This window comes from Anabrus simplex, chromosome 3 (genome assembly GCF_040414725.1).
Source record: "Anabrus simplex isolate iqAnaSimp1 chromosome 3, ASM4041472v1, whole genome shotgun sequence".
NCBI classification, from domain to species: domain Eukaryota; kingdom Metazoa; phylum Arthropoda; class Insecta; order Orthoptera; family Tettigoniidae; genus Anabrus; species Anabrus simplex.
The window spans coordinates 440,847,730-440,862,769 of record NC_090267.1 but is presented as its reverse complement, the minus strand read 5'-3'; the positions used below and the strand labels follow the sequence as shown (position 1 = coordinate 440,862,769).

Below are 15,040 nucleotides of genomic sequence, written 5' to 3'. Positions count from 1 at the left end.
GAATATTTAAAAATTGCACATCATGCTAGTGACAATGTGAATGATTTTATATTAACTTCACGGTTCGTTACGTAATTTACATCACTAGAACTACAGTGATTTGTCTCAGAGATAATTTTCGGAAAGTAAGGGGTTGCGATACTTCCCCATTTTGAGAAGTACATACTGTTTTCTGGCTTATGAACAATCCCCTGCAGCAATTAGAAGTCCAATTAGAGCTTTTATGTCAGTTTGATTTGTATCCACCCAATCTCTCGCTAGTGACCGTGGTTTCAATTTCGGATGGGCTTCTAAAACCTGTTCATCATATACATTGGTCTGTTCGGCAATAAGTTGAAACATATCATCACCTATGAACCGTCCAAAATATTCCAGCACATTGGATTCATCGTCGAAGTCCACATTTACACCAAAAGCACCAGAAAATACGAATTTCTGACGTGAAACACTACGCGGCGGGAAAGGTTGAAACATGTCCAGCACTTCGCCCTCATCCGATTCGTCATATTGTTCTCCTTCTTCTTCATTCTCACTTTCTGAACCACTTTCACTATCGTAAACGCCTTCATTTGTATCAAACCACTGATCTTTAGATTTCTGAGAAGGTAAATCGTCAGAATCATTCTCCTAAGTGTTGAATAATCTCGTCCTCTTCGAGCGTTTCGAACTTACGCTTTGAACTAGATGCTGCCATATTTGGCCTACTGCGGACAAGTAGCACAGCACAGTTGTAAACTAAAAACAAATAAGCTTCAAGAAGCGTGACATGTGGTATTTGCTGTCATCGAGCGGGAAAAACCTCAATTCATAAGACAATACACGACGCGGCAAAGTAGCTCTTCATACCCAGGAGATATTCGCGGTAAAAAACGAGTACGTATATATTCGTCATGCCCATTACCCTGTAACATACAGCGTACGAATATATACGTCATGCCCAGTTAAGAGGTTAATATCAATATGATGTGTGTGCTGCAATTCATTCATGAAGCATGGCACAAAGTTATTCACTGTACATATAACGGTCATAGATGTCAGGTTCTCACGGTCTGATGCATGGTGAGCAGCTGTGACCGTTTCATTTCCCACATAATGTGAATCGCTTTCGGCAAAAGAAGGTCATTATTATTGTCTAAATCATCTGAAAATTCAAGGATATCGGCCTCATTCGGCTTTGAATATGGCCTAGCCATTACAATGAAAAGATGATGCAAGCACGTGCAACAACAGAGTTATGAAAAGGAGTAAAATTATAGTTTGCGAAGTACAGCGAACACACGATATACCAAAGAAACAAAATATACTCTAAACTAAAACTCATAGCAAGATCAAACTGTTGTATTCATAAGCCAACCAAAACAGATTCACACAATAACAACTTCAAATAACCACAACATAAACATTCATGGTCAACAGATTTCATTTATCGAAAATAAAAATATTTTGTAGGGCTGGTGGATATATCTGTAGAGTAAAACGCAAATTCAATGCTTTAAGGTACCATCACAATCAACTGTTACGATTTAACAACCAAGCAAATGACCAAAATCCCTAAATAGGACAGAGCCGATGTATCGGCGCCGTAAGCTTTCTCGCCATAACCTCTAGCGCCGATCTATCGCCGCGCTGAGTGCAAAAGGGTTAATCCAGCTTTCTTCTAATCCTATGCTTCCTGCATAAAGAGTGAAGATCTGTAAACATGGCCCCTCAATGAGTGTTGATGCCCACCCTCCTGATGAAGGTGGGAAGCAAAAGCGAGCTCATCAGGGGCTGAGAAGAGATGGATGTTGACACAAGTGTAATAGACTAATATAATATGGAAACAATATTCTTTAACCCATGGGTAAATAATGCAAGTATTGATTATTATTATTATTATTATTATTATTATTATTATTATTATTATTATTATTATTATTATTATTATTATTATTACTGTTGTACCAGGAGGTACACCTCAACCCCGTGCATTTAAAAGAAGCGCCTTGAAGAACGTTATCTATCATACAAAACTTGAAAAAGCTAGTGCAGGAAGTTGGAACATTGATCAACAGAGGTCACCACTGAAGGGATAGATTAATGTGACATTTTAAGGTTGCCTAAACTGACTGGATTTCTTTTGTTTTCAGGTGTTTGCCACAACTATTTCAAGAAGTTTTGGACTTAAAAAAAAACTGATGTCATGCACTCTGGTGCAAAGTGGATCAACTAGTAATTGAAATAATTTTTGTGTTTATGGGTTTTCTGATCTGAATGGACTTACTTAGTTTCTGGATATTTCAAGGTTTGCAACACTTCTTATTCATCCCGCCAACGTGGGATTCTAATCAATCAAATTTCATGTATTTATTTTTCAGCCAATCATACGCTTCTTGTACCTATTTATTCCGCCAACAAAAATGATAGGGTGTGTCCGGTTTTAGTCCAGAGTCTTCTCGAACCCTCCTCTCGGGTATAAAAGCTGACACCTTTTCGAGCTAACTTGTCTTTCTGATCGTCGTCTTACTGAGTGTGTGTGTTAAGACAGGAGGCAGTGGCCTCATTCTTCGGCAGGCAGAACATCAGCTAAGGTAATGGCCAACAGTTTTTCCATTCACGGTAGTTATCTCTGCAAGCTGACCCGAGGGGAAGGTTCCAATCTTTAACTATGTAACTGTCAATTTCTTAAAATGTAAACTTTCTTCCTTCTAATGTAAAAGTTCAAGTAAGTCGAGTACTTAAACTGTAATCCGGGGATAGAGAGTGTGTTACCCTCTCGATTTCCCCTTCAATTAGTTTTGAGGTGACTATGATTTTGTAACTGTTTCCGCTTGTAACTTGTAAATTAACTTTTTCCATCTAGTCACCTCAGTAGTGTGGGATTAGCCTCTGCATCATCGGGCCACAAGCCCAAGTAGGGTTTTAACCTCTTAATTTCACGGAGCGCAAGTGTCTGACTCCATACATTTAGTTTTTGGGGCCAGTAATTAAACCTGTTCATTTCCAGAAGAGCCCAGTAGAATGGGTACGAGATACCCCTGTGTAAACTAATCGATATGGTGTTGTAAATTGTAGGTTGTCCCTAGGCCTGAAAGTGTATGTTTATTGAGCAATGATGCTCTAGTAAAAGCATGGTTGCCTTGAGTAGGCTGTAAGGGTTTGGGAGCGCGGTCAACTTAGCAGAAATTGTAGAGCATTGCAGCTCTTTCCTTCAAATGTAAATATGTTTGTGTGATACTGAATGGTGCCTTTGGAAGGCCATATCTTGTAACCTCTGGAGCAGTAGTGCTCTTGATAATTGTAATCTAAAATTTCCTGTAAAACAATTGGGAGATTCGTCCCCTTGTCTATCTGTCTAATGCAACAGTTGCAATATTGGGACCTTGGTAAAATATGGGCTTGAAGCTCAAATGATAACTAGTCTAGGTTTTTCCTGTTTTTTCTATTTTGTACTTAACTACCTGTACCTGAAATCTTGTTGTTTGTTAAAATTTAATATCTGAAAAGAAATGTAACCTTTATTTTAAAGTTTTAAACTAATCTTTGACTCTCATAGATAGACCCATTCCAGCCCACACCTTCTTTCACCTCTGTGATCCACGAAAACAGGGTAACAACAATAATAATAATAATAATAATAATAATAATAATAATAATAATAATAATAATAATAATAATAATAATAATAATAATCCAATGTAACATTGTGCAACACACTGTAATAGTCCAGAACAATGCTGCTATATGCGACCAGAAGTATGCAGAAATTTCTTTACATTGTAACTAGGCTATTGGAAACTCTCAAATTTACGAGAAAAAATAATAATAATAATAATAATAATAATAATAATAATTATTATTATTATTATTATTATTATTATTATTATTATTATTATTATTATTATGACTTGTGAGGTATGGCTATGAAGTGTTTATGTCCATTTATTAATATTATTATTATTATTATTATTATTATTATTATTATTATTATTATTATTTACGTAGTTATGTATGGACGATTGTATTATTTGTGAGGTTATGTCACGAAACATCTGCTGTATATATATTAATGAGTTTATTTAATGTAAGAACACATAATATATAGTATATAATTTATTATTATCAATATGCATGATGTATAATCCAATGTAACATTGTGCAACACACTGTAATAGTCCAGAACAATGCTGCTATATGCGACCAGAAGTATGCAGAAATTTCTTTACATTGTAACTAGGCTATTGGAAACTCTCAAATTTACGAGAAAAAATGTTGTGTCGTATCCTTCTAGAAGCCTGGCCAGGCAACGTATATAAAGAGGCAGTCTTGTGAGTGAGAGTTGAGTTGTTTTGATGAGACTTGTGTGGAAGTCAAGTATATGAATTGGTTTTGTTGGGTTGGTAGTTGACATGCATCTGTTGCAGTCTTATTCTTTTGTAGTAGTGTTTTGTTTTATAATGGCAGCTTATTAGTTTATGCGTGTGAATTTGTGTAAATAACTTGTAAATAAAACAGTGTACACAAGTTATAGCATTTTGTGTGCATCTTTGTGGATACATCAATGTATAAGAACTGGGATTGATGTGCAGATTGTCCTCGTCATGTTTTCATGTTCATCCTTGTGTCCTGTTTCTGTTGCTCTGCCTTCACACACTGACCTGCCATGGTGTTCATGCCATTATGTGTTCATCATTAACAAGCATGAACTGACACTTGTTTGTTCATTTCCAATGACAAGTCAGTGTAGCAAAAGGGAGTGACAGAAAGAGGAAAGGACAAACACGATAACATGAAAGGACAAGGATGATCTCCACATCTTCGCATATAACGTTCAGATAGATGGGTAATCTCATCAATGAGTTTCAATGTCTGCCATCCTGATTAACCCATTGAACTGCAAGTTTTCACGGAAAAAATGTTCTTAGATTGTGATTTAATTCAGCTACAGCAAACACACTGAGACACAGTTCACATTCCAACAATAATTCAGCACAGCGTGGCAGATCTTAAATTACTTGTCTACATGCAATGCCACATTACTCTTATCACATTTATAACGGGATTCACCCATGTTCTTTCCCTCGGGATTTTTCGCATGGCGGTCGTGGCAGACCTTGCATCTTCTGGATGGAAATGCCCTGCTTGCTGTTGGTGTTATCTTGACTGGGAAGAGACTCCAAATTTGCTAAAGCAGTATTTGTTCACATGTGCTATGCATAGCTTCTTCAAGGTATTCTGACAATATTTTACTGGAGTGAGGTTAGAAATTCCCAAAGAATTCTGATCGAATTATATCCACTAATCCTTGTCACCAGATCGAATCACGAATGCTAGTGTTGTTCATCACATGCTGAATCCTGGAAAAAGTTAAGCCCAGTTTTTCCAGTTTCAGGGTTGATGTTATGGAGCAAATTTTGGAAGGTGGTGTTCTGCCTGATTACCCAACCACAGGCCGGCCCAGTGCAGGAAGTACGCCAGTGAGGTTACTAATGCTAACATCACTCGACGGTAATTCAGTATGACTTTCATCAGAAACAACGTCACTGACTTCGCTTTCCTCCAAAAAACCTAATATTCTAGCTTCATTTGACTCAAACATGATGTTGACTTCGCCTTCACCAGAGCATTATGCAGCAATAGATTCAAATCAGGTTTTGATCGATAATTGTAACCTCTTTGATGGTGAAATACGTAGCTGAAGAGCAGAGACAGCTGAAATAATGATTACCAACATCTTTTAGACATGGTGGGAATGCAAAGAAATACCAAAATGTATCCATCGAAACCTCAACAAAGCAATCAAGAGGGAGGACGGAAATTCCCATCATTGCATTTATAGGAACGCGAGGACTGTGATGGAAATTTCCATCATTGCAAGGCAACGGGTTAAGCTAAGAATCAGAAATGAACTTGTCACAGGCTGAGAAGAAGTGGATGTGGAAGAGCAGGAATTGATAATGAGACAGCTTATCCCTTTGGATTTTATCCTGCTGGAGTTCTTTCATGTACCAGTAACTCTACATAAATTTAGAGATATAACTTCACTTGCTTAACATTTGTCGAGTGTTACAGGTGTTTATCCAGAACCTGCCTGTTTCTGCGAGAGCAAGAGCGATACACGTGTTTATTTGCAATTTTGAATTATGCAGTTTTGTGACCATATGTTTTAATTTATATTTGTAATATTAGCCAATAGATGTCAGGAGTGTATACACAGGGCTCTTGGTTAGGCTTGGGAATTTGGAATGAAAAAGTAGGATAGATTTCGAGTGTCTTGTTAAGCCTTACCTTCAAATAGGCACCAAGGACTGCCTCCACACAGTCTGCCACAGACTTGTCAGACACTATATGATTTCCGATGTAAAACTCAGCAGAAGAAGAGAGGGTGTTATCATGCTCCCACTCCAACAACTGAGCTTCAAGCTTACGTTTGGTGTTAGGACTTAATTCGCCTTTCAATTGATCTTCACGAGGTAACTGTACCTCATACAGCAAATTCGGACAAAGGTTAGCTTCTCGAAGCACACATTGTAACTTGCGAGGAACACAAAATCCTGGAGGAATCCAATCATTCCTCGGTGCAAAATCTTGTACCTGGAAGATAAAAAACATGTTTCTTTTTTCTACTGTTTAACACAACATGATAAAATTCACACGAAGAAGAAGGTAGATAAACATCACCATAATGAATATTTTTTCTAAATATTCTTAAGTCTGGAACAAATAAGATTAGTGAAACAAACTGTCAGCTAATATCCAGTACGACAAACTGTAAAAGGACAAATCATATTAAAACATACTACTTACCCTATACTAAAATAAAGACAAGAAACCTGGGAATATAATGAGAGAATGGTACAAGGACAACTCAAAGAATATCAGAACTGGAAGATGCCACGACGACATAAGTTTAAACTGCACAGGAGTTGCTAATCATGCTCACCTGTCCAGCAACGTTTAGAAAGCCCAACAAAAAATTAAATCACTACAGGAAATAGTGCAGAAATTGGCCTCAGAATATCCTTCAAAAAGACAGAAATCATGTTAACACCTTCAACACTATGCCTATACGGGATAAGGGTGCACTGCTTTCCTGGTTGTGGACAGTGCCCGTAAGAGATTTTTGCTAGTTTATAGATAGCTGCACGTACCCCATATGGTTCCTGTGCCTTACTTGGAGGTAGTAGTTTATCTAGTGTCCACTAGAACACAGCAGTTATCAGGACATTCAAACCTAAACGATAAAAAGGGTAGTATCTCCTTGCAATCACCTCTATGGAAGCACTCGATGTGCCGGGAACTGAGCACGCCAAATCTGTTGGCTGTGTTAATGTACAAACATGTCCTCATGCCGGCTCAATGTCAGTGATATTCTGGATATTTTATAGGGAGAAGCGGGTTCAGAAATAGATGACAATGATGAATACTCTGCTTACGAAGCAGATAACATAACAAGTGATAGTTCGGGGAAGATTTTTATTTTTTACATCACTTTCGAGTGCAAGTTGTTTTAGCTGCATTATTTTACTCCGAATACAAACGATATCACCTCTTCAGAAATTTGGGCTTATTTTTTATTTGGATTCAGAGACGCAGCTTGCTGATTCACTATACCGTGAAGAGAAAGTAGATAGTGGTGCAAGGAGTGCAAGGTTGGACTGTGCATAGTCTAATGTTGTCATGGCTTGTATTCTAAAACAAACTGTTCCTAAATAGGTATACTGTGTGTTTCAAATGTAATTGTGTTTATTTGTGGCTTAAGTAGCCACATTAAATGATTCATTTTGATTGCTTGAGCAAGCTTATGGGGAAAATGTGTATTAATGTAAAAGTTTTTTTATCGTACATTTTTAATAAGACTAGTATAATTAAAAAACTTTAGATATGTACTTTCTGATCAACATCTTTGTTTTGAACGGCTGACATCATCAAATGATACAAAAATCAGGTATGTTCTATGTGTTGCTGTTGTGTAATAATGAATTAAAATTCAGGAGAAGGACCCAGTTCACTGCCAGGGTCCATGTTAAAATATGATATTACTGTATTCAAACTGTTATCTGACCTGCTGAAACATAAATACAATCACAATAGATGAACAGGAATCAAAATCACTGAGAAATTTAAATATTTAGGAGAAATAGTAACATAACCTCAACAAAAAGCAGTCATGGCATAATAGAATAAATAAATAAACTGACCACCAGAGCACAATACAGCAAAAGTCCACTAAGCGAGTATGGGATATAACGAGAACCCCGTTATAACGGCAGGTTGTTTTTTTTTTTTTTGCTAGTGGCTTTACGTCGCACCAACTTACAACGTCTTATGGCAACGATGGGATAGGAAAGGCCTAGGAGTTGGAAGGAAGCGGCCGTTGCCTTAATTAAGGTACAGCCCCAGCATTTACCTGGTGTGAAAATGGGATGTGTATGTTGGGTATTCAGCCCGAAGGCTGGTTGGATCCTCAACAGGTTCACCATTAGCTGTCATAGATTGCCTTGGTGTCACTGAAGAGGCGTACTAGGGAAATGAAGAGTGAGGTAGTTTCCCCTTACTTTCCTCACTGGACCAGAAGTTGCTATTGCATATCAGTCTGCCAAGCCCACTGAAATGCGTGCACCAACTGACCCTATGAGCGACATTTTCACACCATTCATAACAGGGACTGGATGCATAAGGAATGGCATTACTAGCGTCACTCATACCTCAGCCACTTTCATACTGTCAAAGCCAAGGATATGACTGAGACAGGTCAATGAAAGTAACAAATTTATTCTAGCCCATACCAGAAGACATAGCGCACTGTAAACACTACATCTTGCCAGCAAAAGCAGTGAAAATGGGAAACCACGGAAAACTATCTTCAAGGCTGCCAACAGTGGAATTCGAACCCACTATCTCCCGGATGCAAGCTGAGAGCTAAGTAACCCAAACCGTGCAGCCACTCGCTTGGTGTCTTCCTGGTAGTTTGTAGGTAATTAAAAAAGTGTACTGAGGTTGGCTCCTCAGAAAAAATATCTAAAGATTAAAAATACGTCACCTTCAGAAATGTATAGTTGAGAGCTCGGAGTGGGAGGAGTGCCGCTTAAAATTAAACTTTTGTTCCAGGAATACATACACACTATATTTTTTGATTCAGGAGAGCTTATATTTAAAGAAAGAAAAAGCAAAACCTGAATTCTAATGTCTTTCCACATCCAGGTACCCAAAAGGAAATTAACAACTGGGGAGGATTTGTTTAATCAGACACAAGTGGGTCACTGAAACTGGAACAAAGCCTACCTTCATGATGTTATTCAGTCCCCGGGCTCTGGCACAGTAGAAGAGGTTGCGGTTGCCCACCATCTTTCCCTTCAGTTCAGTCAGCTTCCCTTCATTCACATGAGGGTAGTTGAGGAAGAGGAAGAGCGACACACTAAACTTGAGAAATGAGTCCCCAAGTGTTTCCAGACGTTCCATGTTGATGATGTCAGCACTAGATGCAGCAGTGAGAGACTGTGGAAACAGGAAAGGTAACCAATTAGTAAAACTAACAACACATTATTTTGTAACTGTTTGCTTAACACAACAGAAAACATCAGCTGACCTTGTACTGCAGTTCTTGGATATAAAATGATGTGCTGTTTGAACTGATAGCAATCTAAATTTGAGATACTGGAATCGAACAGCTATGTCATGAATGAGGAGAGCTCTGGACAATGGGATCTTGGAGTATACTCTTGAAATATTATTGAGCCTTCTTATCCTGGGAGGCTCAATATGACTCAGCACAGGCAACAAAAAATGTGGGGGTGGATTTGATTATACCAGTTATGATTCACTGAGTTTGGTCCAGCAATGTGTCAATATTCTTGACATGAAGGTTGTTCAGTCCAAAATGTGTAGATAAAACAAATGTACAACATATGAGGAAAAATGTCAGGCTAAACAACTATGTCCCAGTACTTAATCCACACAACCACTCCTCCTCATGATCCATGCAGCCTGTCTAATCCACCAGAGAATCTTTCTTTAGGGCACTACCACGTTATAACACATCATTTAGATTGCACCATAGTTGCAAAAGTTGTCATTGCATAAACCACACCTGTCAAAAAGCTTAAAGAAACTGCAGAACACTATAGACGAAGTGGGAAAATGGTGCATTGAACACAAGTTCGTAATTAACACTGAGAAGACGCAAATGATGGTGTTTAGATCAGGAGGGCAAATACCAAAATCGACAAGAATCACCTTAGACGGGAAAATAATATAGATCACCAAAGAATACAAATATCTAGGGATAACACTCCAGCCGTCTGCAAAATGCTTCACTACACACACAATAGAGAAAGCGACACAAACAATTAGAGCGATAAACGACATAAGCTTCATCAGAACACTAAGTCTTGACACAGCAATGGTGCTCTTCAAATCGAAAATTGTTCCAATACTTACGTGTGGGATTGAAATTATATGGACACACCTGAATGAAAAGAACTTAGCAACACTGGAAAGAGTAAAAGCAACATACATCAAAAGAGCAATCGGAGTGGCAAAAACAACAAGATCCAGATTGGTCTACCTTCTCGCGCGGGAAACTTTCCTCATACAGGATTTAAGGACAATGTACCCCCTGCCTAACACAACGGCATCGGAGAACCTACTAAGGACACTAATAAGGAAAAGAGAAGAAGTATCCACGGAATTCTATGGAACTGGGGCCATGATTGATCGTACATGGACAGCAGCAAATTTTGAGACGAGACACGTGTTTACAAGACTTGCAGTACATGGATTCCACCATGTCATCTGCGAAAACACAACATACCATGAACCGTCAATCTCATGCAAGTGTACATTATGTGGGCAGTTATGTGAATGATATCACTTAGAATTCTGCAACAAGAGGACGAGATCAATCAGAGACTATGCGTCCAATGGTGCAAGTGTTAAATTGTTATAACACCCTTCACTAATGTATGGCTATTTTGCTGCAATAAATGTTTTTATTTTTATAAACCACACCTGTGCGTGATATAACTGCACTTACCGAGTCTACTACGGAAGCAGTTTAACTGGACGCAACTGTAACTGCATCTACTGAGTCTACTACGGAAGCAGTTTAACTGGACACACAACTGCCTGGCATTTTTAAAGAAGATTCGCCAACAAGATTTGCCAATTTGTTGAGATTTGATTCATGCCATTCAAGCTTCCATACAGTTTTCTGGATGAACCCAAAGCTTGGGTTGCTTCCTGAAATCATAAGCTTCTGAACTTCAGTTGCATTCTGGGCAAGGACTGTTAATCAGTACGGGGAGGGATAAATAATAATTTTGTGTGGTTATTATTAGCCTGGTGCAGTGTTTATAAAGCACACCCCACCGATGAGTGTGGGTGGCATCTGCCATGCATTGAGAACTGTATGTTGATTGTGGTGGAGGGTAGTGTTGTGTGTAGGAATATTGGATATAGCACAAACATCTAGTCCACGAACCAGTCAATTAACCATTCACGGTTAATATCCTGGAACTTACGACCCAGCTTGAATTATGTGGGGATACTGAAGAGCAGCAAAGACATGGCACCAGACACACAGGACGGAGGATTTAGAAAGGTACCAGTTGCAGCAACTACAAAAGTGGCACATTACAAAGTCATCTATGACCAGTTGGACAAGCAAGATAGCATGAATAGAATCTATAAACTCATCCGCGATTGTGCCACACAAGGTCTAGGTCATGTTATCAATGTCAAAGACAAAAATGGGCCTCTTCTACAAAAGGGACATGACATACTATGTCGCTGGAAGGAGTATTTTGAGGATACACACAACAAGGAGTTTCACCATCCACACGGCCAACTCAGTCAAAACACAACAATCTAATCATTTAGGTGAATGAAGATCATCTGTTGATGTATTGAATTAGTTATTTATATTATAAGGGCCCAAAATGAAGTTTTACGTACGAGCTGAGACTTTTACAGAATTCTGAAATGAATACGTGGAACCCTTTCACCTTTGTAACACACAAGATTTTATTTCATACCATGTTGAATTTATTTTTATTTAAATAATATTATGATGAACAAATTATGCTGAGTTCAGGGTCCTCTACCCTTCAAAGAGTTGAAGTCATCCATGAAACAACAGATAGCATTCAAGAATCAGACGACAAATATATTGCCTTGTCCACATAGCGCAGTGAAGTGCAAAGCGAAAAATTTCTGAGGGTATGTTTTTATACTAATAGAAACTGCCCCTCTGGATCAGTGATAGAGCCTCTGCCACCTGATCCCAAGACAGTGGGTTCAAACCTGGCAGATGTAGTCCAAATTTCGAAAGGCAGAAAAGCGCCCATTCGATACTCCATGTCATACTACTTAGGCATGTAAAAGATCTGATAACACATTTGGCATTTCCCTGACAAAATTAATTAAAACTCAGCCACTGATGCCCAAGAGAGAATCGGTTTACTCGAATATCTAGTAGGCCTAGAGTAAAACGGAACATCGAATTTGACTAGCAGACAGCCAGATGGCATCAAATTAACCCTCTTAGTGCCAGAGTCGCTGTGAGCAATCCCCAAAAACTGAACAAAATTTGCCAGCATCGCTCTGACAGATGCTTCAGTTCATTTTTCTCCGAGAGGCTTCTAGACAAAAAATGGTGCATAATCTTGGCGCGACATTAAAGCGAGTTCAAGCCACTGTGTTCTGACAACATTCTCTTGTTTTCTGCCCATCGATAATTTCAAGCGATGTTTAAAGTTCCTTAATTTGTTTATGCGCGACTCGTAAAAGCATAGTGTTGAAGCGTAAGAAGAATTGTGTAAGAGAGGAGAAAATTAAAGAAGAATTAATGAGTCAAGGAAATGTCGTGGAGTCCGTGCAGGACTGTCCTGGTCAACATTCCTTTCTTCTCAGTCACTATTAGCATCAACATCATCACTAACACTGGCTTGGTTATGTACAGTCACATTCCATGCAGGTAATTCATTGTTTGAGGCAAAATTGGCACTTGATTCGTCACAAAGATCGGAATCACAGTCCAGGAAGTTCAAGAGGTCACCAATTTACTCGCCAGTCATCAGCTATATGACGGTTTATTTTCACTGTTGTCCTTTAATTGTCTTTACTTGTGTGATTGCCATTGTTGGTGTATTTTTCAATATATAAGATTTTAGAATTTCGGATTTTTGACACCCCTGAAGATATTTTTAGAATAAACAAAATGAGTTTCTTGGTTCTTGTATTTTGTATATGCACCCTTCAGTGTTCATTTTGACTCCATTTGTAAGTGTGTGGTAATAATAATTAACAAATTTTCCAACTTTTATTTTCCTTAATAAATCATTTTAATTAATTAATGAATAACATGAGGAATAAATTCCATTATGATTGGAAGGTTATCCTGAATTTAAGATGACCATGTTTTGCACTCCCTGATTAAGTTTCGCTTTCCTAACAGATAAGTTACATTCTTTCTTCAGAAAGCCCACATTTTCCACTAAAACAGCCTGGCACTTTTAGACCTCAGCTTTATTATTATTATTATTATTATTATTATTATTATTATTATTATTATTATTATTATTATTATTATTATTATTATTATTATTATTATTCTGAGTTAACTGCAGTACAGAAAATTTCACATTATTCTGAAGAATGTAAACATATAAAAAATTTGACCTAATACGAATAAAATGGTACACTCATGCGATCAGAGTTGGTGCACATTTAAACCACGGAATCTTCCCCCTGGGTGACAGACCTAATGCAGATCAGTGATGAATAACTGACAATAAGTTACCACACTCACAAGGACTACAATGTGACTTCATATCAATCAATATTAACCCGATGAGTGCTACGCCCGCCTATAGATGGGCTGACGCGGCCGGTCCAGCACTGCTATGCCCGCCTACAGACAGTGTGCTAGAACTTTAATTTTTTTTTTTGAGTTTCCCGGTTCATTCTCGAGTGCCAATTTGATCTCTAACATGTTCTGCCATCTGTTGGGCATTATGTAGAGCTAATTCATCACAGATTATAGCTTCAGGAAGTAACTTACAGAGGTTTTTTTAGATGTCTATGGAGTTCATCTGTGATGTAAGCAAACATGGTGGAACAACAATCTAGCTGCTCTTGCAGCAATGTTATTTCAGATCATGGAATCTTTCAGTTATTAACCGCAGCAGAAATTGATGATTTTAATGAACTGTTAAGCGATTTTGAAAGTGAGAGTGATACAGAGTGTGCCGAAAGTTTTGTATGTGAGAGAGAAACAGAGCCTCCTTCTAAACGAAAGAAGAAAAACACGGTGGGTTCAAAAGCTATTTTATCACTATTTTCGTGGTGGACGGATTGCTTTTCTCCACCAGACTTTCAATTAGCTGTGGCGAACTTTGATGACAACCTGAAAATCATTAATTTTTTAAAAACTTTTGTGCCAGTGGAGTTGGCACAGATAGGTGAACAAATCGGCATCACAAACAAGCAGTAGAAAACATTTAACTATCACCACATTCCTGGTTAAGAAAGTATTTTAAAATATCAACTTATATACTTCTAAGAAGTTACAAGTATTAGTTGCCTACAGATTTTAGGAAATAATATTATTTTGGCCTCTTTACTTTGTATAAATATATGCATGGGCACAAAAGTGTAATTTCGTTTTCTCTCAAAATAATATTGAACAAAAGTATAGGAATTCGATTTGCATTTAGATTTATAAAGAACCAATATTTATAAACATTTTAAGCTAATCACTCCACTGATAAGTTTAAAATTGAGGCTTATACATTTGTTTTACATACGAATGAAAAAACTCAGCACTGAGGTACCAAACAGTCAACTGGTAACTCAGCACTTAAAAGGTTAACAAGGGTAGATATTCACCTTCCAGGAATTAAAAAAGAAAAAAAGAATCTATTTTTCATTTTCGTTATACTAAACTGAAATGAAATGAACATCCACCTTCATATCTGTAAATTTTTATTTTTCAAGATATCTATAAAATTAGCCGAATTTTGAAAAATAAGAATGTACCTTCATATGATCAAAGCTGGTG

At 37.8% G+C, this 15,040-nt stretch overlaps 1 protein-coding gene across 1 annotated transcript in view; it reads right to left on the bottom strand.

The window, feature by feature from the left end:
• The window catches only part of Dcr-2 (Endoribonuclease Dcr-2), a 396,960-nt gene that overhangs the window by 65,187 nt on the left and 316,733 nt on the right, over nucleotides 1-15,040 (bottom strand). The window contains exons 20-21 of the mRNA XM_067143947.2: nucleotides 9,265-9,477; nucleotides 6,268-6,573 (exon numbers count right to left, since the gene is read on the bottom strand). Of these exons, the coding sequence (XP_067000048.2) occupies nucleotides 6,268-6,573; nucleotides 9,265-9,477 (519 nt within the window). The remainder of the gene's footprint in view (nucleotides 1-6,267; nucleotides 6,574-9,264; nucleotides 9,478-15,040) is intronic.